We start from the raw sequence: 24040 nt of genomic DNA, 5'->3' as shown, positions 1-24040 counted from the left end.
AACAGGTGCTTCATGCAAAGAAATTTTAAAATAGATTGCTCACATACTGTTTACTGTGCATGTCTGTAATTGCTGATGTAGGATTACTCACCTTAGTCACATGATATTATTTCTCCTCCCTGATTGGATGCTAAACTGTAACAAAGAGGGGGAGGGCATGAGCAAGCCAATATCTAGCTAGGTTCTCACACCATGCCCACCACTGTGGTATCTGAGTCCTCTTCTGGGATCTGAATGCTTTTGATTCTTAGCTTTTGTTTCCCATAGAGAGAGGGTAGGAGCTGTTTTTCCAGCGAGGAGAAGATATACGAGCAGGATTAGGGCATTAAAAGCTGTTCCATACAGAGGAGGTGCAGCTCCGCACTTCTGCACATTTAGGCCCCATTCTTCTCCCCTCTGCAACAGATAGTCATGGAGGGATGGAGGGAGAATGTGGCACTCTGTTGTTTTTTTCTTTCGGGGAGGATTCAGGGGTTAATTAATAATTATATTGCAGAAAATGTGTGAAGAGGATTTATTTATGTGGAAATTGGATTTTTTTAAAGTTATAATAAAATTAATGAGAAATACATGCATGCACATGGATAATATACAGTGGGGCTGGTCTCTGGGTGAAATCATATCCAAATACATTGTGCCAGAAGCTCCCTAGGCTATAGCATTATCTCTCTCTGGAAGTCAATCCTTCAATCCCGGAGGCAATTATGTTTCCCTTTTAAAAATCCAGACAATCGTTCCACATTTTTAAACATGTACTTAAACTTTATTTCATAAAAGGAAAAAAAAAAAAAGGAGCCCAGTTTTCTATGTCAATATATTCAAATAACCCCCATAGGGCTGGAAAGGAAAAGAGCAATGCTTCCAGGTATTAGGTGTCCTCCATCATTGTCAAAAGTCGTGCTAGGCCCATTCCATTCTGCTACAATACTTACCCCAAACTGAGTGGACTTCCAATCAGTGAAGGATGCACTCTAACGGAATTCTCCTGGACCCCAGTTCAGCAAAGCATTTAAGCATGTGCTGAAGTTCATCCCTTTCCAGCATGTAAGCATATGCTTAAATTTAGGCACAGGTTTAAGCCATGGCACCGGTGAACAGCTGCTACAGATAGAATGAGAAAGTACTGTCCAATATAAAGGAGACACTTGCTTGGTAACAATGAAGATGAAGTTAGTAAGAACCAGTCTGCTATTTTGTTGACTGTAGAATGGAAAAGGATGAGGGAAGGAAGGTGGTTCTGAGCATTTACTTTTAGACTGCTGGTAAACTGACTATGAACTGATTTGGGAACAATGGCACAAACTACTTCTGGTCATATAACCCAAAAAAAAATGAAGTTCAAAGGTTTACTTGCTTATTCTACACATGTATGCATGAATAGGAACACACTTCTGGGTCTGAGAATGACTCATGTTTCCTTACAATGAGAAAGCCACGGAGCAAAGTTGAGCGCATTCAGGCTACCGAGGATGTACCAACACAGAAGAGGGATGTGCAAGATAGCAGGGTGTACCAGCTGTGAGAAATTACCTCCAACAGACCATGAGAAGGACATGCTGTGGGGAACTGAGGACTAACAGCGAGAGTCAGGATCTGTAGACAGAGAGCTAGAGGTGAGAGGACAAAGGAAGGTCTGCGTCTCTTCACTGTGGAAGAACCTGGTCTAAGTAAACCAAACTGGAGACTTTGGCAGAGGGAAATCCTTGAGTGGGATTTTCAGAAGCGTTCAGCATTGGCGTAATTCAGCTGTTACTGAAGAGAATGGAAGTTTTACCGCTGAATTAAATGGAAAAAAGAGAGATTCAGGCCAACGCTGAGTGCTTCTGAAAACCATACTGCTAGTATCTGTGATTGTGCCACAGGGACAGGTCATTTTTTACACTTACTTCTCCATATTACATTAAAAAGCGCATCACAAAGGCACTCAATCTTCACCTAGGCCAGCGAAATTCTTTCCTGCTCTGACTGGCCTGTCACAAGCACATTGTATTTGAAACCTAAATGGCAGTGATTCTTCCCAGGAAATATGCGTATATGTCAAAGAGGTGATGTGTTCAGACCCGGCAGATAAGAAAGATGGGGAGCTGCAGCAATCTCGCTTATCTATGACTTACTATGTTCACAGTCCAAGAGAAATGATAACTGTATCACTGAGAAACAGGCTCCACTCATCTCAGGACTGCAGCAACTATCTTCACATGGAAAATAGCTAACATCTTCCTACATATAAAAGAGCTTGCCACAACTGATCTTCAATTGTTCCACTTGAAGACTATTAATCTAATTTCTTCATGATGATCTCCTTAGAAATTGGATCCAGCTGTTCAACAATCTTCAGGGGGAAGTTAATGAATATTGCTGAGCTTGCAGGACAAAAGGCTGAGCTTCAAACAACTTTTGGAATGATTTTTAATGAGATATTTTAAATTCTTTGCTTTTTTATCTCTTTTGAAAGCTTCAGGGTTAACCATAACGCTCTTTTAAGTTGCTTCCTCAGTTTTATTCATACAGAGAAATTCAAACTCATTAAAATGAATCATATTGTTGCCTCTTTTAGCCTGAACAGTTAGCCAGTATTCAGGGCCTTGCTAGATTGTTTCCGTTAGGAGAAGAAATTGATTATATGAATCACGTAATTCTTCAGTATAATCCTGTTTATTTACAAAAAAATGTACACAAAGTCCTGTTTCCCTGAGCGTAGTGCAAACAAACACTAGGAGGCAGTTTCTTCATTCAGAAATCAAGTCTGTCTTTTCAGCAAGTACTCTGTCCACAAGAAGCTATGTCTCTTGCCTTCCTCCCAGGGCCATATTGCACTGCTTCTCCTGCTGTCTTTCTTGCTTTCTGGTTGTTTTCTCGCACACACAGGCACAAACAGCTTCAACCAAACAATATCTCATCTCCTACATTTGCAATCAGTCTCCAAGGAAACCACATGGCTTAGCTTCTACTCAGGCCTAGTAATCACCTTGGGTGACAGCTTATATTGTTTCAGCGATCACGAAACAAAGGGGAATTTAACTGCTTCCTCATTTAGCCTGAATAAAAGGTGCTTAGTACATCCACTGAGTTTTACCAGGTCTGTGATTGATGGCCACCATTAACCCCTCCTAGCACAATGTATTAGACTGTTACCACAGGGATCGAAGATGATGGTATTAATACTTTTTTCAGCATATGAATCTTTGCTTCCTGTACAATAGTGCATTCTTTTTATTTATATTACAGCAGCACTTAAGCCCTGTACAAATACATAATTAAGACATTCCCTAGCCCAAACAGCTTACCAACTAACACAAGACAGATCATAATAAGTTGAGGTAAATAAACAATTGGCAGGAATGAGGGAGGAAGGATGACAGAGTGTCAGTAATAAGAAACACTTGGTTAGATGGACTAGTTCTGTACACAGTAAGAGGGTTTTTAGTAAACTGAAGTTTATAAAAAATATTTTGTTGGTTTTTGCTCCCACTATTCACCTCCTCATATCATGGTAGTGTAGACATACTCATAGACAAGGTCTCTGAAAGCCCCCAGCAGCTAATGTGGTTTACTTCACTTCTCATTTTATGGGTAGCCTCTAATTCATGTGCCCTGTCCTAAGTACAGTCAAACCAAAACTTTCCTGAAACTGCTAAGTAGTTATCACTGGTGTCCAGTTGCATATATATAGCTGCTGCTATTGTACCCAATTCATTTCTTCTAGGTCAGATAGGATGGGAGAGATATTGTACATGCCTGACAGGGCTTTGTTTTAATCTCTTCCTCCACTCCCCTTCACCTCCATGCACCACTCAAGAAGGTGAACACTATTGCACCATTCTAAAGATGGAGTTAGAGACTTTCTTTTGCAGTCCAATGTTCCTCTTGGCCCTTGCAGGCCTTAGGGAGCAACTCCAGGAATGACGTTTGGATCACCAATAAGGCAGTGTAGTGTCACAGAGCACCATACTGTCCTTTCCTCCCAGGCAATCTTTTAAAGCAGCTGTTCTGCAAAACTATTTGACAAGAAGTAGTCAAACACAGATGTAAGCTACACTGATGTAAATACTTAATCACTTTTGTACTTCCCAGCATTTAAGTTAGGCAAGTTATGTGTAGACCTCTAGGGCAAGTTCAAGTTTACCCCTTTATACATTTAGTCCCTAACTAAATGTTGACAAGTGATATATATATAATCTGTGCTTAACTATTTCTAGCCAAGCAGTTTTGAGGGTCACAATGCCTGCAGGGCAGTTGCATAAACTTCTATGTCATGCTGACTCCTTCGCATGTTTACCCCTTAACGAAACATTGGCAAGCATAAAAGTGAGAGACCACTTTTTTCTGGGAAGGAATAAACTGACCGCTTGTCTAGCTTTGCCCTTTGTTGTTTAAAATAATAAAACAATAATAAATAAATAATATAAAGTAACTTGCTTGGTATGCAGTTCCAGTAACCAGCCGCAACTGTGCCCATCTGCTGTGGACGAGCAGATACAGTTTATTACAACCCCAGCATTTTACATCAATTTACTATCAACAGGAAGCAAGCTGCTTGAAAAATGCCAGACAAATGGCTTTATGAAATCTTCCAGCCTTGCAAAGTAATGCTTTTAAGCAGATAAACTGGGGAAATCGCTCAAATGAAACTAAGTAGTAGCTTTCCACCAGATACACTGACAGACAGAGCAGTGTTTCAACTGGGAGAAAATCCTCCCCACTGTCAAGTTAAAAGCTGCACTACACTAATTATTAACCTGGGATAATAATCATATGAGAGAGAGAGACTTTGCTCCTTACAAGCTGTGAAACACATTTATTCCATAAAGAAACTCTCCTGCTTCAGCGCTGTCGAGAAACACATGGGGTTTAGAAGCTATAATTAAATGGATTGCCTTAGCAATATATAACATGCATAACAATTAGGCTACCCATTTTATAATGTTGTCTGAAAGGAGTTATATAGCACCATGGAGATATCATATGTGTATATGCTACTTTTACTTCCTTGACTATGGAAATCAGTTTTTCTTAACTTCTTACCCCAATCTAAGAATGAGAAATAAAAAATGTGTAAAAAATGATAACTTTAACATATTTCTTCAATTTACCAGGGGAAGGTTAGGTGCACCCAGTTTACCAAGCGACCCAGTTCATTCTGAATCAGTGACTTGTCCTTGTCCCCTTCATTATTTACCACTCCCCCAATTTTTGTGTAATCTGAAAACTTTATCAGTGATGGTTTTGTTTTCCTCTAGGTAACTGATAAAAATGTTAAATAGTGCAGGGCCAAGAACCAATCCCTGCAGTGCTCAACTGTAAATACACCTACCTGATGATGATTCTCCATTTACAGTTACAATTTAAGACCAATCAGTCAGGTAACTCAATAACTTGTACGTTATTCGGGCAAATGGGAGAAGTCAGTTTAAAAATGTCTGTATTCATATTTCCTCCTCCCTTGTGTCATTTAGAGTATGAGTCTCTACAAGTTAATTTGTTAATTGTGGTATAAAAAGGTATGGTCTGGGAATGGATGATGACTGTATGGTTGGACTCCACTGGTTCCCTGTCATTGTTGATATTGTGTTATTTTAAATTCTGGAGGGGACGCCATGAGTAGTGGATAGGGGCTCCTAGTATGTAGGTTTTAAAAGTCTAACTATAAAATGACATTTACCGACTTCAGTAATTAAATAATGTTGGTAACGAACTGCATAATGGCAAAGTATTTTAAGGCAAGCTCAAACATAGAATACTGTACACACACATTTAGAGATACAATTATACACGACTTCGAGTGCATGTAATGTCTACAGTATAAAAGAACTGAGTCATGTGCTATGTAAATATTTGTGAAGTAACTTCAAAGGCTGACTGGAATCTCTTCTATGGAAAAAATGGGAACTCTAGCATTACACACATGGGGAAGGCTATGTAGCTCAGGGTCTAGGTAATGAGATACGTCTTTCACCCCAAGGTCATGGCCTTACATCAAACCCTGAAAGATCTTTCCACCTAACAGCTGTTCAGTGCCCTATATAAAATGAGGCCACCTTAATCCAGGTCCTAGTTAACAGGTGCCCACGTTAAAAAAAAACACAACCGTATACAGTAATTGGCAGAGCCAGCAGAGAGGCTAAGAACTGAAGAGGCATGTGACTGAATTACTCTCTTGGCCTGGAGAGGCCCCTTTTTAGGGCATTCGCTCAGCTACCACTTCGGGTGCATACAGTTCAAGAACAAAGGCACAACGGCAGAATTGTATGTGTGCGTGTGCGCACGCGTGTATAAACATTACTCTTCCACTCACAGTGCTGTACCTATTCTTTAGCTAAACAGAGATGTTTAACCTCAAGTGTTCTCAATCCAGGACCTCCCAACAGCGCTATATGAAATTTACTTCTCCTCCACCCCCAACAGACCTGCTCTGGTATTTATTTACACAGCAGAAACTGAGAAGATAACTGAAGTGTCAAAGGCACTAAGCAATTCTGTGTCAGAGACAGGATTAGAACTCAGCCCTCCTGAATTCTAGCTGCATGCCTGAGCTGCTAGGATACAACACCTTGCAAGAAAGTCACATGCCCTCTCTTTGCCTGGTTTCCTACCTGTACAACTGGATCAATTATATTTCACATTCATGCAATCTCCAAACAGACAGGGGCAAATTCCACATTCTGGAGCATGGGTGAAACAGAGGGGGGGGCGCAAGGGAGTTTGACCTTCAGACACCTGATCCCAGCGTAAATTAAAGCTGCTGGGCAACTCTGATTTACACCGCTGACTTATCAGCGGCCAATTGGGCATAGCACAGCTCTGCTCCACTGTGCCCCCTCTCCATACTGCCCATATCGGCCACTCCACAATGCCCTTGAGATGCGCTCTCCTTCCTTTTCTGCCTGGCGTGGGACAGTTGGCACAGGAGCTGCCTTTGTCAGTTTTCTGCCAGCAGAGCATTCTTCTGCACAGGAAAACTCTCCACTGGGCTCTTTAAGCCCACTGTTTGTTGTTTAAGTGGAAGCAAGTGGCCTCAGAAGACTGGAGAATCCCACCTACAGTATTTAAAGACATCCCCTCCAGTAGGTAGGTGTGTGTGAATGGGTGGAATTCACAGCTAGCTCCACCAAACTATATGTTGCAAGTGAAAAAAAAATCTTTTCTGGGGTCTGATTTATTAACCACAAGGTCTTCCAAAAGAATACCACATGAAACCCCAGTTTAAAACTTCTCCCTAGGCTGGGCTGCTCCTAGGGTTCCTGCCCCCAGAAACTGTGTGTCCCAAATCCCAGCCCTCTCTTTCAAATGGCTATTCCCACCTCTCTTATACCTGGGTGACCCAACAACTCAGCTGCACAAGTCAGCCAGTAACCCCTCATAACAACACGTGTTCAGCAAGATAAACATCTGCTAAGAGAGTGGGATGTTTCATGCAAACGCTGCCAGCTTGTCACAGTATTATGCCCCTTTTCCAGATTCATATACTGAGGCTCAGAAATGTTAAGTGGCTGCCCAGGAAGCATTCTGGTCAAGCAGACAAGATACACAAATGGAAGTGTCACAATATATGGTATCACAGTTCCTCTTAGGAGAAGTTTATTAAAGAAAACAGCCACAAACATGGGCACAAACAACAGATTTCCATAGAACTTGAGTTCCCGCTTTGTCTCTTGGCTCCTAGGGACCTTGTATGGAATTCTATACACAGAAGAGACATGTAGTGACCGAACAATACACTGTGAGTAAACATATCATAGGAGGGTTCTAATCCTGGCTCTGACACTGACTTGTTATTTGTCCCTGAGCAATTTGTTTAGTCTTTCAGACAGCTTTTCTTTCTGTAGCATGGTGATTAAGGTATTTACCTAATTCATAACTATTTGTAAAGAGCCTATATAAATAACAAATTATTCATATTATGTACATAGGTACTCATAGTACATATGTCTATCTACTAGCGTGGCACAAAGCTATGATGAAAAAGTAGATGAAAATAAAAATTTAAAAACTGCATTAAGGCTTAAGCTACAATTTTTTTTGCGAATACAGACTAACATGGCTGTTACTCTGAAATCTGTCATTATGCTTAAGATACAGTAATGATAGCAGCTCCACAGTTGCTAGCCATTGCAAAGCAGGGATAGTGCTGCATATTACTCTAGTCAAAATCTTTCCTATACACAACACAAATGAGTGATTACATCTCATGAAACCAAAACCACATCACGAGAGAGTGTGGTACAGTGTAGCATTCCAAAATAGTATGCTCTTTCCTGGCCATTTTAGGTTATTAATGTACATTCTAAGTGCTTAACTGTTCACAGGTCCCTCTCATAACTAATGTGGTCCATGTAAACTCAAAAATAAATGAATATTACATATATCTTGCCATATCATGAGTGTGTTTGAGAGAGAGATCTATACACCAAAACCTCAATTACCCAGCCACATATGAGACGGAGGAAAAAAAAGGTTGCCTCTTAGAAGATGGTCTTTAACATAAAGACTGAACAGTTTTGTACTGGAAGCCTTGGACACTCTCTGAAGTAGTTGTTTTAAGACAGAAAGATGCTTACTGACACTGTTTCTCCATTCAGGTTTCACTACAGCATGTACCACATTAATACATAACTATATTACACACACACACAGAGTCTCAACCTGTAATATATAATAGTATATACACTTCCTGTGTATCTTATAGCTAAAATCTATTTTTAGAAACATGAAATTTACATATGAATATATAAAAATAAATACAGTATGGCTCAAATTTTCAACCAGCCTCAATTAAGACGTCTGCAAAATTCAAGGGAGCAAATCTCACATTTGCTTGTTGAATCAGGCTTGTGGATTTTTGCTCCTGGAAACGGATGTATCCACAAATACAAGAGGACACTCATCAAGGCCAGTTGAAAAGTTTGGTCTCCTGTGTTCATCTACATAAATTATCTGTGACTGTGAAATATCTAAATATGTAACGACATACGTTTTTAAACTGCAACACCTATCACACATACACACTTTGGACAGCAGCTGGAGAGATTAGGCTTTTGTTCCCCAGAAATGATAGGAAATTATGCGTGGGGGGAGGGGGAATTATGAAAACTGAAGTAATTGCCATGCAAATCACCAAAGTGGGTTTGAGATGCAAAGGGATTTAAGTCATCAATTTGCACAGATTAGGCAAAACTGAAATTCATTGTATTAAGAGCTCCTATTTATTTCTTGAAACCCTTCTTGGCTGGGAGCCATGAGGCACTTGTAAGAGATTAGAATTATTTGTGTTTGATGGCTTCTCGTGAAAGGAATATGAAGGGAAAAGTGGCAAATTTAAGTCATTAGGATCATTTTCTGTTAACTCCTGTATTTTACAAAAATATACTTTTGAAAGCACAAACAGACTACAGATTGCCTAACAAGTCCCTAGAATGATTTCAGGCCATTTTCACTTTTACTAAATTTGCTCTCAAGCTGCACCCCTCCAATTTATTGGTGTTCCTTTTAATTACACTAACATACATGCTGAAGGTCTCATTTCATAGACAGTCTTGTTTGTCCTGCCACATGAACAGTCAACATCTAGTTATTGGTGGGAAAACAGCAATTATGTAACACTAGGCAAGCTCCTTCTCCTTTGCAAGCATTGTAATTGGACTGAGGCTAGGTCTACACTATCACTTACTTCCATATAACATACATCACTCAGGGGTGTGAATAAGCCACCCCGCAATTGATGCAAGTTACACCAATCTAAGTGCCGGTGTGAGCAACGCTATGTTGGCGGGAGAGCTTCTCCCACCTCTCGCGGAGGTGGATTTATTATGCAGATGGTAGAGCTCTCTCCACCAGATGGACTACAGCCAATGTAGCTGTGCCAGTGTAGCGCTTCTAGTGTAGACTAGCCTTCAGTTTACATGAGGTAAGGACTAAGATCACTGGCTTGAAAACATCACACAGACAATTGGTTTTGAGCAAACTTTCCTCATGCAACACCTGCCAACATACCTCAGTCTCAACCTGCAAGACCCTTTGCTATTCTAACTCTGGGCCCTCATTGAGTTGAGGATGCCTAATTATGCCAAAATGACTGGTAGGTTGTGCCAGGTGCATAACTATCCAATGGGAACCAAGATCTATCCGGTCAATCTGACTTGTGTGCTACGGATTTTAGCCCCTGTTTTTAGTGGGGAAGAGACTAGTACCTAGGGTGACCAGACAGCAAGTGTGAAAAATCGGGATGGGAATGGGGGATAATAGGAGCCTATATAAGAAAAAGCCCCAAGTTTTTTCAAAAGCGACCACTGCTCCCAAGAGAAGGAGACGGGTGGTGGTGGCCGGGGACTCCCTCCTCAGCAGGACTGAGTCATCTATCTGCCGCCCTGACCAGGAAAACCAAGAACGCTGCTGCCTGCCAGGAGCTAGGATTCATGATGTGACGGAGAGACTGCCAAGACTCATCAAGCCCTCGGATCGCTACCCCTTTCTGCTTCTCCTCATGGGCACCAATAATACTGCCAAGAATGACCTCGGATCACTGCAGACTACGTGGCTCTGGGAAGAAGGATAAAGGAGTTTGAGGCGCAAGGGGTGTTCTCATCCATCCTCCCTGTGGAAGGAAAAGGGCTGGGTAGAGACTGTCGAATCGTGGAAGTCAATGAATGGCTACGCAGGTGGTGTCGGAGAGAAGGCTTTGGATTCTTTGACCATGGGATGGTGTTCGAAGGAGGAGGAGTGCTGGGCAGAGAAGGGCTCCACCTAACGAAGAGAGGAAAGAGCATCTTTGCAAGCAGGCTGGCTAACCTAGTGAGGAGGGCTTTAAACTAGGTTCACCGGGGGAATGAGAGCAAAGTCCTGAGTTAATGGGGAAGTGGGATACCGGGAGGAAGCATGAGCAGGAGAGCACGAGAGGGGAGGGCTCCTGCCTCATACTGAAAAAGAGGGATGATCAGCGAGTTATCTTAAGTGCCTATACACAAATGCAAGAAGCCTGGGAAACAAGCAGGGAGAACTGGAAATCCTGGCACAGTCAAGGAATTATGATGTGATTGGAACAACAGAGACTTGGTGGGATAACTCACATGACTGGAGTACTGTCATGGATGGATATGAACTGTTCAGGAAGGACAGGCAGGGCAGAAAAGGTGGGGGAGTTGCACTGTATGTAAGAGAGCAGTACGACTGCTCAGAGCTCCAGTATGAAACTGCAGAAAAACCTGAGAATCTCTGGATTAAGTTTTGAAGTGTGAGCAACAAGGGTGATGTCGTAGTGGGAGTCTGCTATAGACCACCGGACCAGGGGGATGAGGTGGATGAGGCTTTCTTCCAGCAACTAACGGAAGTTATTAGATTGCAGGCCCTGGTTCTCATGGGAGACTTCAATCACCCTGATATCCGCTGGGAGAGCAATACAGAGGTGCACAGATAATCCAGGACGTTTTTGGAAACTGTAGGGGACAATTTCCTGGTGCAAGTGCTGGAGGAACCAACTAGGGGCAGAGCTCTTCTTAACCTGCTGCTCACAAACCAGGAAGAATTAGTAGGGGAAGCAAAAGTGGATGGGAACCTGGGAGGCAGTGACCATGAGATGGTTGAGTTCAGGATCCTGACACAAGGAAGAAACGAGAGCAGCAGAATACAGACCCTGGACTTCAGAAAAGCAGACTTTGACTCCCTCAGGGAACTGACGGACAGGATCCCCTGGGAGAATAACATGAGGGGGAAAGGAGCCCAAGAGAGCTGGCTGTATTTTAAAGAATCCTTATTGAGGTTACAAGGACAAACCATCCTGATGTGCAGAAGGAATAGTAAATATGGCAGGCGACCAGCTTGGCTTAACAGTGAAATCCTTGCTGATCTTAAACACAAAAAAGAAGCTTACAAGAAGTGGAAGATTGGACAAATGACCAGGGAGGAGTGGAGGACCAGAGAAGGACCTAGGGGTGACAGTGGACGAGAAGCTGGATATGAGTCAACAGTGTGCCGTTGTTGCCAAGAAGGCCAATGGCATTTTGGGATGTATAAGTGGGGGCATTGCCAGCAGATTGAGGGATGTGATCGTTCCCCTCTATTCGACATTGGTGAGGCCTCATCTGGAGTACTGTGTCCAGTTTTGGGCCCCACACTACAAGAAGGATGTGGACAAATTGGAAAGCATCCAGCGGAGGGCAACACAAATGATTAGGGGACTGGAACACATGACTTATGAGGAGAGGCTGAGGGAACTGGGATTGTTTAGTCTGCGGAAGAGAAGAATGAGGGGGGATTTGATAGCTGCTTTCAACTACCTGAAAGGGGATTCCAAAGAGGATGGATCTGGACTGTTCTCAGTTGTAGCAGATGATGGAACAAGGAGTAAGGTCTCAAGTTGCAGTGGGGGAGGTTTAGGTTGGATATTAGGAAAAACTTTTTCACTAGGAGAGTGGTGAAGCAGTGAAATGCGTTACTTAGGGAGGTGGTGGAATCTCCTTCCTTTGAGGTTTTTAAGGTCAGGCTTGACAAAGCCCTGGCTGGGATGATTTATTTGGAAATTGGACCTGCTTTGAGCAGGGGCTTGGACTAGATGACCACCTGAGGTCCCTTTCAACCCTAATATTCTATGATATTCTAAGTGTTTGCAAGATGAGGGCATTTTATAAAGTATTTACATACATTAGGGCATTATTTACGTGATTTTTAAAAAACAATACCTGTGATTCCCTTCACTGTCTCATTTGCGTGTGAATGCAATTCAAGGTGTCGGTGGTGATTTTTAAAAGCCCTGTGTGGCTTCGGATTTAGTAATCCGAGCAAGGCTGTCTCCAGGGCGGTGCAGGGCCCTGGACAAATAAACCTGTATGGGCCCCCCTTAACATTTTTTATACAGGTGAAATCTGGTTGCAGTGAACTTCAAGGGCAGCTGCAGGCTGCAGGTTAAATATCGACAGCATCCAGTTTTATAATTATAATGTAGTTATATTATGTTGTAGTTCTTATGTATAATTATAATGAAGTTCATATAACTAAAAAAAACCTCACCGTGAGGCAGTTCCATCCCAGAACTGAGCTGTGCATGGACCCTCTAACTGGGGGCCAGTGTCCCAGCTGCTCTGCACCCCTATGGGGAGCTCATGGGCCAAAGCCAGGGCCCGGCACGCCAGCCCAGCCCTCTGCCCCGCACAGAAGAGGTCTCTCACAGGCTCCCAGAGCCAGGGCTTTCCCGCGACTCTACTGCCAGCGAGCTGGGCCAGGGATGCTGGGAGGGCAGCACTGACCGCCGCAAGATGTGGCTGGGAGGTCCCAGCCCATGGGTCGCCCCCGCCTGGCTGTGTTCCCTCCTGCACTCAGTTCCTGCCCTCCTCCGCGCCGCCTCTGATCTCACCACCGCCGCAGCCCGGCCACGGGGCCCATGCAGGGACAATCACTGCTGCCTCCGGCACTGCAGGCTAACCTGAGAACCACCTCCAGGATCCCCCCATAGATTGCCAGCAGTCCCCATGTTGTTTAACTCAATATATTAATAAAATGACACTAGTTCAAGAGCTGTTATTTCCTTCTCTGCGCCAGGTTTATTATTAAAAGGGTGACGGTGAGGGAGAAATCCAATTTGTGATATCGGGGGTTTGGGGGAGGTAGTTTTTCTTCACGTAAACTATTTGCATTCTGGGGTTTGCCTCTATAAACTATCAGAGCAGATAACTTAAGAGGATGAGGCGGAAAGACCTAAAGCAGTTTAAAGCCCTTAATTAGTAGATTAAATTGAAGAGGAAGGTACACTGTTTGTTAGTCTCTTAGTCGATCTGTTGTATTAAAATTAATTTCCATCATTAGGTAACAGAAAAAGAGAATAAAAGGGGTTGGTCTAAATTTCCTCTCCTTTTTATTACGTGAAGGATTAAGAGACTTCCTTAACCATTTCCATATTTTCCCAGTAACGTATCCGTTCTATCCTGTATTCTGATGTTACAGGATAAAGTTTCTGCCACTTCACTTTCCTATTTTCTCATCAGCACGCCAGAATGAAATGCTTACCAAGAAGTAATTCCTGAAGCCTACAAGCACTAAACAATCTTTCTGAATGTTCTGTACTCGCAGTCTGATCAGGATACACTGTATAGTAGGTTCCCAAGTAAGTACTATTGCAGTGGGTGTTTAAAAATTGGCACCATAAAGCTTCCCTTCCTCATAGGGTATTTTGTATATAAATGAACTAAGGTAGCCAAAGTGCTTTGAGCTCCTCAGATGAAAGTGTTTTAAGGGCAAAGCATTATAATTACTAAACATAACATCAATGAATGGGAATAAATCAATATATATAATTAATTATATGTATATATATTAATATATTATAATTAATTCCCTCTAGTACTGATGCAGGCTTGGCCTGTAACCAAAGCAGCTGTCTTGGGGGATTCTCTGCATGGTATTCCCACTTAACTACACTAGAAGACGACACATATCCACTTTTAGGCCTTTTATAATGTTTGCATGGACAAAAATAGTGGAAGAGGCGAAGACAGGGGAGGAAGATGTGGGGGGGAGAGAAGAATAAAAACCAAAAAAAGAAAAGCAGCCTAGGCAGCCTGGAAGTCAGAAAAAGCGAGCTTCCTGCAGCATAGCTCCGGGGGGTGCTTTCTAAATCTCTCAATAGTGATTCAAAGAGCCAGCGCTTACTGGAGGAAACCAGGTTAAAGAGATTATCTGAGTTTGCAATTGTATATTGGTTTGGTTATTCTACGTGCTGCTTCTGCTGTCCATTTCTATTCCAGAGACGAGCCAAGAAGCTCCACTTTGTTTGCTACAGCTCTGGGAAGGGAAGCGGCTGGCTTTTATCAATACCATAATGCAAAGAAGTCCAAGCTCTCTCCAATTTAAGTTCAGTGCTACATTCCCCCCCACGCCCACTCCTGTGGAAGTATGCATCTTTCAAAACAGTTCCCAATGTTCGGTATAACAGGCATTGCAATGTATTCCGCAGCGACCCACTTGGGACCATACTCCTTGGATTAACAAAGAGACTGGTTCTTTGCTGCTGCCTGCTCACATGTACAGCTCAGTTTTCCACTGATCATTCATTCCAGTGAATGGCCAGAACATTATCAAGTATGTCAGACAGCACGACTGGAGCAATGGATTCATGGTACATCTGGCATGTTGTTTGACATAAACAAGTTAAACAAAACATCAGCATTCTGCAAGTCCGACCTTTCTTAGAGCTTGTCTATGTGGTGAGATAGCGCGCAGCAAGCGTAGTGTAAATCTACAATGCTCTAAGGCAAGGGTGGGCAAACTTTTTGGCCCGAGGGCCACATCGGGGTTGCGAAACGGTATGGAGGGCTGGGTAGGGAAGGCTGTACCTCCTCAAACAGCCTGGCCCCTGCCCCCTCCCACTTCCCGCCCCCTGACTGCCCCCCCCAGAACCTCCAACCCATCCAACCCCCCCCGCTCCTTGTCCCATGACCGCCCCCTCCCAGAACCCCCGCCCCAAACCTCATCCCCAATTGACTGCCCCCGCTCCTTGTGCCCTGACCACCCCCTCCCAGGACCCCCGCCCCCTAACCCACCCCCATCCAACGCCCTCTGCTCCCTGTATCCTGACCCCCCCCAAACTCCGCCCCATCCAACCGCCCCCTGGGCCCTCCTGCCCCTTATCCAACTCCCCTCCCCCCCGCCCCATTACCATGCCACTCAGAGCGGCAGGACAGGCTTACTGGAAAGCCTGAGAGGTGGGCAGGTGCAAGCCGTGCTCCAGGGGAGAGGGGGCAGCAGGGGAGGGGCCGGGGACTAGCCTCCCCGGCCGGGAGCTCAGGGGCCGGGCAGGATGGTCCCGCAGGCCGGATGTGGCCCGTTGGCCGTAGTTTGCCCACCTCTGGTCTAAGGTGCTGCACACTAACTGGCCATGTGGACCCTGCTGCTGTGCACTAAAAGTTCCCTAGAGCTCTTTGTCCTATTGCTGTGCGCAGCACCCTGGAGCACTGTAGATGTACACCTCAGCTTGCTGTGCACTCTGTCACCACACACGCCATTAATGTGGTATGTGGCCATCTCAGCCTGAAAGACAAGTTAAAGCCTTAACAGAGAGCACCCCGTAAGATTCAGAGAGTTCAATAAAAAGAACAGAAGTACTTGTGGCACCCTAGAGCCTAACAAATTTATTTGAGCATAAGCTTTCATGGGCTACAACCCACTTCACTGGATGCATAGAATGGAACATATAGTAAGAAGATATATATATACACATACAGAGAAGGTGGAAGTTGCCATACAAACCGTAAGAGGCTAATTCATTAAGATGAGCTATTATCAGCAGGAGAAAAAAACTTTTGTAGTAATAATCAAGATGGCCTATTTAGACAGTTGACAAGAAGCTGGGAGGATACTTAACATGGGGAAATAGATTCAATATGTGTAATGACCCAGCCACTCCCAGTCTCTATTCAAACCCAAGATAATGGTATCTAGTTTGCATGTTAATTAAAGCTCAGCAGTTTCTCATCTGATGAAGTGAGCTGTAGCTCACGAAAGCTCATGCTCAAATAAATTGGTTAGTCTCTAAGGTGCCACAAGAACTCCTTTTCTTTTTGCGAATACAGACTAACACGGCTGTTCCTCTGAAACCTGTCATTGGAGTCTGTTTTTGAAGCTTTTCTGTTGCAAAATTGCCACCCTTAAGTCTTTTACTCAGTGGCCAGAGAGGTTGGTGTTCTCCTGCCAGCTTTTGAATATTATGATTCCTCATGTCAGATTTGTGTGCATTTATTCTTTTGCGTAGAGACTGTCTGGTTTGGCCAATGTACATGGCAGAGGGGCACTGCTGGCACAAGATGGCGTATATCACATTGGTAGATGTGCAGGTGAACGAGCCCCTGATGGCGTGGCTAATGTAATTAGGTCCTATGATGGTGTCACTTGAATAAATATGTGGACAGAGTTGGCATCGGGCTTTGTTGCAAGGATAGGTTCCTGGGTTAGTGTTTTTGTTGTGTGGTGTGTGGTTGCTGGAGAGTATTTGCTTCAGGTTGGGGGGCTGTCTGTAAGAGAGGACTGGTCTATCTTCCAAGATCTGTGAGAGTGAGTGATCATTTTTCAGGACAGGTTGTAGATCTCTGATGATGTGCTGGAGAGGTTTTAGTTGGGGGCTGAAGGTGACAGCTAGTGGCGTTCTGTTATTTTCTTTGTTGGGCCTGTCCTGTAGTAGGTGACTTCTGGGTACTCTTCTGGCTCTGTTAATCTGTTTTTTTCACTTCAGCAGGTGGGTATTGTAGTTGTAAGAAAGCTTAATAGGGATCTTGTAGGTGTTTGTCTCTGTCTGAGGGATTGAAGCAAATGCGGTTGTATCTTAGAGTTTGGTTGTAGACAATGGATCGTGTGGTGTGTCCTGGATGGAAGCTGCAGGTATATAGGTAAGTATAGCAGTCAGCAGGTTTCCGGTATAGGGTGGTGTTTATGTGACCATCGCTTATTAGCACAGTAGTGTCCAGATAGTTCAACGTTGCTGAGTGATTGTGATGCATGGCTAGAAAGGGTTAAACATCCTGCAAAATAAATAACCCTCAAAAAACTCCTGGGCAGATGATGTTTGTGTTTTTGTGTATTCACATAGGTATGAGTAGGGTAGACAATGTAATCAACAGTCACTGTCTATGCTGTATTCTGATAATTCAGAGGTCAAAAGATCATTTAAATGAATTGTAAACACAGGATATCTTGGTATTCATCTCTCTTTGAAATGTACTGTGAATGGTGGAGAAACAAGCAAATGGCCTTATGTTAATTTGTATAGTTAAGTACCGGTGATGGACCTCCTTCAAAGTCATCCTAATTACCTTTTGTTCCCCAAGGAAATCCCAACTTGTCAAAGAGGACATGATATTGTATAAAAGATCAGTGAGTCCTGATTCTGTTATCTCAGATTTGCTTAGACTTCATCGGGGAAGTTTGAGTCACAAGACTGAGGTCCCAGTTATGCTGGTATGCCCTGAATATGAGATTTGGACATTGGACTATGACTTATGAACTCAAGTCTAAAGGAACTCTTTGCAACTACAAAGCTTTATGGGGATTGTCTGCCCCATTCTTTGCAGTTGAGTGACTACAGCTGGCTCCCCATTGGGACCCCGGTCACAGTGATACAGGCATCTCACTAAACCCTCTCTTGGTCTTAATAACTAAGCCCTGGTCTACACTAGGACTTTAGGTCAAATTTAGCAGCGTTAAATCGATGTAAACCTGCACCCGTCCACACAATGAAGCCCTTTATTTCGACTTAAAGGGCTCTTAAAATCGATTTCCTTACTCCACCCCTGACAAGTGGATTAGCGCTTAAATCGACCTTGCTGGCTCGAATTTGGGGTACTGTGGACACAATTCGATGGTATTGGCCTCCGGGAGCTATCCCAGAGTGCTCCATTGTGACCGCTCTGGACAGCACTCTCAACTCAGATGCACTGGCCAGGTAGACAGGAAAAGAACTGCGAACTTTTGAATCTCATTTCCTGTTTGGCCAGCGTGGCAAGCTGCAGGTGACCATGCAGAGCTCATCAGCACAGGTGACCATGATGGAGTCCCAGAATCGCAAAAGAGCTCCAGCATGGACTGAACGGCAGGTACGGGATCTGATCGCTGTTTGGGGAGAGGAATCCGTGCTATCAGAACTCCGTTCCAGTTTTCGAAATGCCAAAACCTTTGTGAAAATCTCCCAGGGCATGAAGGACAGAGGCCATAACAGGGACCCGAAGCAGTACCACGTGAAACTGAAGGAGCTGAGGCAAGCCTACCAGAAAACCAGAGAGGCGAACGGCCGCTCCGGGTCAGAGCCCCAAACATGCCGCTTCTATAATGAGCTGCATGCCATTTTAGGGGGTTCAGCCACCACTACCCCAGCCGTGTTGTTTGACTCCTTCAATGGAGATGGAGGCAATACGGAAGCAGGTTTTGGGGATGAAGAAGATGATGATGATGAGGTTGTAGATAGCTCACAGCAAGCAAGCGGAGAAACCGGTTTTCCCGACAGCCAGGAACTGTTTCTCACCCTGGACCTGGAGCCAGTACTCCCCGAACCCACCCAAGGCTGCCTCCTGGACCCAGCAGGCGGAGAAGGGACCTCTGGTGAGTGTACCTTTTAAAATACTATACATCCTCAGATGCTATTGGATAATAGGTAATAAAAGCAAGCATGTGAAAGGATTACTTTGCCCTGGCATTCGCGGTTCTCCTAGATGTACTCCTAAAGCCTTTGCAAAAGGTTTCTGGGGAGGGCAGCCTTATTGTGTCCTTCATGGTAGGACACTTTACCACTCCAGGCCAGTAACACGTACTCGGGAATCATTGTAGAACAAAGCATTGCAGTGTATGTTTGCTGGCATTCAAACAACATCCGTTCTTTATCTCTCTGTGTTATCCTCAGGAGAGTGAGATATAATTCATGGTCACCTGGTTGAAATAGAGTGCTTTTCTTCAGGGGACACTCAGAGGAGCCCATTCCTGCTGGGCTGTTTGCCTGTGGCTAAACAGAAATGTTCCCCGCTGTTAGCCACAGGGAGGGGGGAAGGTTGAGGGGGTAGCCACGCGGTGGGGGGAGGCAAAATGCGACCTTGTAACGAAAGCACATGTGCTATGTATGTAATGTTAACAGCAAGGATTACCCTGAAAGAGTGTAGCCACTGTTCTATAAAATGTGTCTTTTTAAATACCGCTGTCCCTTTTTTTTTCTCCACCAGCTGCATGTGTTTCAATGATCACAGGATCTTCTCCTTCCCAGAGGCTAGTGAAGCTTAGAAAGAAAAAAAAAACGCACTCGCGATGAAATGTTCTCCGAGCTCATGCTGTCCTCCCACACTGACAGAGCACAGACGAATGCGTGGAGGCAAATAATGTCAGAGTGCAGGAAAGCACAAAATGACCGGGAGGAGAGGTGGCGGGCTGAAGAGAGGGCTGAAACTCAAATGTGGCGGCAGCGTGATGAGAGGAGGCAGGATTCAATGCTGAGGCAGCTGGAGGACCAAACCAGTATGCTCCAGTGTATGGTTGAGCTGCAGCAAAGGCAGCTGGAGCACAGACTGCCACTGCAGCCCCTCTGTAACCAACCGCCCTCCTCCCCAAGTTCCATAGCCTCCACACCCAGACACCCAAGAACACGGTGGGGGGGCCTCCGGCCAACCAGCCACTCCACCACAGAGGATTGCCCAAAAAAAAGAAGGCTGTCATTCAATAAATTTTAAAGTTGTAAACTTTTAAAGTGCTGTGCTTAAAGTGCTGTGTGGCATTTTCCTTCCCTCCTCCACCACCTCTCCTGGGCTACCTTGGTAGTCATCCCCCTATTTGTGTGATGAATGAATAAAGAATGCATGAATGTGAAGCAACAATTACTTTATTGCCTCTGCAAGCGGTGATCGAGTGGGGAGGGGAGGGTGCTTAGCTTACAGGAAAGTAGAGTGAACCAAGGGCCGGGGGGTTTCATCAAGGAGAAACAAACAGAACTTTCACACCGTAGCCTGGCCAGTCATGAAACTGGTTTTCAAAGCTTCTCTGACGCGTACCGCGCCCTCCTGTGCTCTTCTAACTGCCCTGGTGTCCGGCTGCGCGTAACCAGCAGCCAGGCGATTTGCCTCAACCTCCCACCCCGCCATAAACGTCTCCCCCTTACTCTCACAGATATTGTGGAGCACAAAGCAAGCAGTAATAACAGTGGGAATATTGGTTTCGCTGAGGTCTAAGCGAGTCAGTAAACTGCGCCAGCGCGCCTTTAAACATCCAAATGCACATTCTACCACCATTCTGCACTTGCTCAGCCTGTAGTTGAACAGCTCCTGACTACTGTCCAGGCTGCCTGTGTACGGCTTCATGAGCCATGGCATTAAGGGGTAGGCTGGGTCCCCAAGGATACATATAGGCATTTCAACATCCCCAACAGTTATTTTCTGGTCTGGGAATAAAGTCCCTTCCTAGTGCAGCTTTTGAAACAGACCAGAGTTCCTGAAGATGCGAGCGTCATGCACCTTTCCCGGCCATCCCACGTTGATGTTGGTGAAACGTCCCTTGTGATCCACCAGAGCTTGCAGCACTATCGAAAAGTACCCCTTGTGGTTTATGTACTTGGTGGCTTGGTGCTCCGGTGCCAAGATAGGGTTATGGGTTCCGTCTATGGCCCCACCACAGTTAAGGAATCCCATTGCAGCAAAGCCATCCACTATGGCCTGCACATTTCCCAGGGTCACTACCCTTGATATCAGCAGATCTTTGATTGCGTGGGCTACTTGCATCACAGCAGCCCCCACAGTAGATTTGCCCACTCCAAATTGATTCCCAACTGACCGGTAGCTGTCTGGCGTTGCAAGCTTCCACAGGGCTATCGCCACTCGCTTCTCAACTGTGACGGCTGCTCTCATCTTGGTATTCATGCGCCTCAGGGCAGGGGAAAGCAAGTCACAAAGTTCCATGAAAGTGCCCTTACGCATGCGAAAGTTTCGCAGCCACTGGGAATCGTCCCAGACCTGCAACACTATGCGGTCCCACCAGTCTGTGCTTGTTTCCCGAGCCCAGAATCGGCATTCCACAGCATGAACCTGCCCCATTAGCACCATGATGCATGCATTGGCAGGGCCCATGCTTTCAGAGAAATCTGTGTCCATGTCCTGATCACTCACGTGACCGCACTGACGTCGCCTCCTCGCCCGGTATCGCTTTGCCGGGTTCCGGTGCTGCATATACTGCTGGATAATGCGTGTGGTGTTTAATGTGCTCCTAATTGCCAAAGTGAGCTGAGCGGCCTCCATGCTTACCTTGGTATGGCGTCCGCACAGAAAAAAGGCGCGGAACGATTGTCTGCCGTTGCTCTGACGGAGGGAGGGGCGACTGACGACACGGCTTACAGGGTTGGCTTCAGGGAGCTAAAATCAACAAAGGGGGTGTCTTTACATCAAGGAGTATTTCAGGCAGGACTTCACGGAGGGTTCCAATAATAAATGGTGCACCTAAGTTATCGTTTTTATTGGAACAAGAAGGTTAGCCTGGCCTCTGATTGATACATGGCTAGATTTACCTCGCTGTACCTTCTCTGTGAGTGACTGCAGTGTGACCTAGAGGAATGAGTCCCCTAGACAGGGGAGGTTCAATAGGACTGACTGCAGGACTACAGAGAATGACCTGGTCAAGTCACTCTAAATTAAGTCCCTGCGCCCATGTCTGTCCAGGCGCTCCCAGCCGACGTGGCCAGGAGCACCTCGGACGTGACGATGACGGCTACCAGTTGTACTGTACCATCTGCTGCCAGAAGGCAAGGGGTTGCTGCTACTGTGTAGCAAAGCCGTACCGCGTCTGCCAGCACCCAGGAGACATAGGGTGACAGTTACCTGAGCGGGCTCCATGCTTGCCGTGGTATGGCGTCTGCACAGGTAACTCAGGAAAAAAGGCGCGAAACGATTGTCTGCCCTTGCTTTCACGGAGGGAGGGAGGGAACGGGGGCCTGACGATATGTACCCAGAACCATCCGCGACAATGTTTTAGCCCCATCAGGCATTGGGATCTCAACCCAGAATTCCAATGGGCAGCGGAGACTGCGGGAACTGTGGGATAGCTATCCACAGTGCAACGCTCCGGAAGTCAACTCTAGCCTCGGTACTGTGGAAGCACTCCGCCGAGTTAATGCACTTAGGGGACACACACACTCGAATATATAAAACCGATTTCTAAAAAACCGACTTCTATAAATTCGACCTTATTCCGTAGTGTAGACATACCCTAAGCCTGGAGAGATGGGACATCCCAAAGTGACGTAGCAATCCAAAAGCCTCCTTGGTCCACCCTAATCCAGGTACAGACCTAGATATAGTGCAGAGAATGTCCTGGTGATGTTAAAGGACAATCTCCTAGCTATAGGTGAAGATCAGATGTCCATACAGATATTGATAGATCTATCAACTGCCTTCATTACCAGTGATCCTGAGGTGTTGATGAAGCTTCTGGAGGGCTGTAGTGGGACATGAGAGGGTCATTCCTGGGTGGCTCTGTTCCTTCCTTGCTGAGCCTTCCCAGGGGTTGGTTTTGGATGGTGCTATAAGGAGCGTTAATGAAGAGGTATGGCCTGCAATATGTTGATGACACAGCTTTCTCTCTCATCTAATCCAGCCAGTGCTGTTGAATGCTTTATCCAGTGGCTGGGTGAAATTGGGGCATGAATGAGAACTAACTGGTTGAAGCTTAATCCTGGGTAGGACTGAGGTATTAGTAGTAATTTTAGGAAAGTAAATGGAAGATATAGCCAAAATACCACCTTCTCCTCTTCCTGAGGGTGTGTGCCCATCATTGCTTACTAGAACTTTCAATCTGGCATCCTCAGATGCTATTGGATAATAGGTAATAGTAGAAGTGACCTGGAAGACGTTTTTTTTTTTCATCTTCGTCTTGTCCGGAGAGTGTAACCTCCTTCTTTGGATGCAGATCCTCACTACCATTAAATCCAGCCATGCCTTTGTTGTTTTTATAATGAAATGGACACAGATTGCACAGCCTCACTTACTAAACTGTACATCTCACTAGCAGCGCATAACGCTAGTGCAGCATAGTCAGCGCTGGCTGATTATTGGTTTTCAAGTGGAATTGAAGGCCCTGGTTTTGTTCGATAAAACCCCCGAAGACTTGGAACTTTCCACAGCAGTGGCCAGCACAGGCATTCAAGCTAACGCTCCCTCAGCATAACAGAAAGAGGGCTGCCAGTAGGTCAGCTTCCATGAATGGCCCTCAACTTTGGAGTTTACTCCCCACCTGCGTCTGAAATAATCCAGATTTTTGCCTACAGAATATGCCTTGCAGCATAACTATTTACTTGTGGAGGAAGGAGCATAAGGACTGGTGATTGTTAACATGGCTGTAGTATTGCTCAGGTCTGATTTCATCACTGATTTTTTTGTTTGGGACACTAATCTTATCTTTTTTGCTGCTTTATTTTTAATTTATGACAAAAGGATATATCTGTTGGGAATGGACCTTTTTTTATATACAACACAACATCTTCTAATGATGATACCCAGGGATTCTTCTGAATAGAACAATGTTTCAGTGCACCTTTGTGACAAAGAAAGAA

The 24040-nt window shown here is 44.9% G+C and overlaps 2 protein-coding genes across 3 annotated transcripts in view; one reads left to right on the top strand and one right to left on the bottom strand.

The window, feature by feature from the left end:
* HS6ST1 (heparan sulfate 6-O-sulfotransferase 1) overlaps nucleotides 1-24040 on the bottom strand; it is a 273400-nt gene that overhangs the window by 62311 nt on the left and 187049 nt on the right. The window lies entirely within an intron of this gene.
* On the top strand, nucleotides 18418-20236 carry LOC125642424 (uncharacterized). Its single transcript, XM_048863787.2, has 2 exons — nucleotides 18418-19068; nucleotides 19680-20236. The coding sequence occupies exons 1-2, from the start codon at nucleotides 18489-18491 to the stop codon at nucleotides 19763-19765; spliced, it is 666 nt and encodes a 221-aa protein (XP_048719744.2). The 5' UTR covers nucleotides 18418-18488; the 3' UTR covers nucleotides 19766-20236.

Source organism: Caretta caretta, chromosome 9 (assembly GCF_965140235.1).
Source record: "Caretta caretta isolate rCarCar2 chromosome 9, rCarCar1.hap1, whole genome shotgun sequence".
Lineage (NCBI taxonomy): Eukaryota > Metazoa > Chordata > Testudines > Cheloniidae > Caretta > Caretta caretta.
This window is presented reverse-complemented; position numbering and strand designations above follow the sequence as displayed.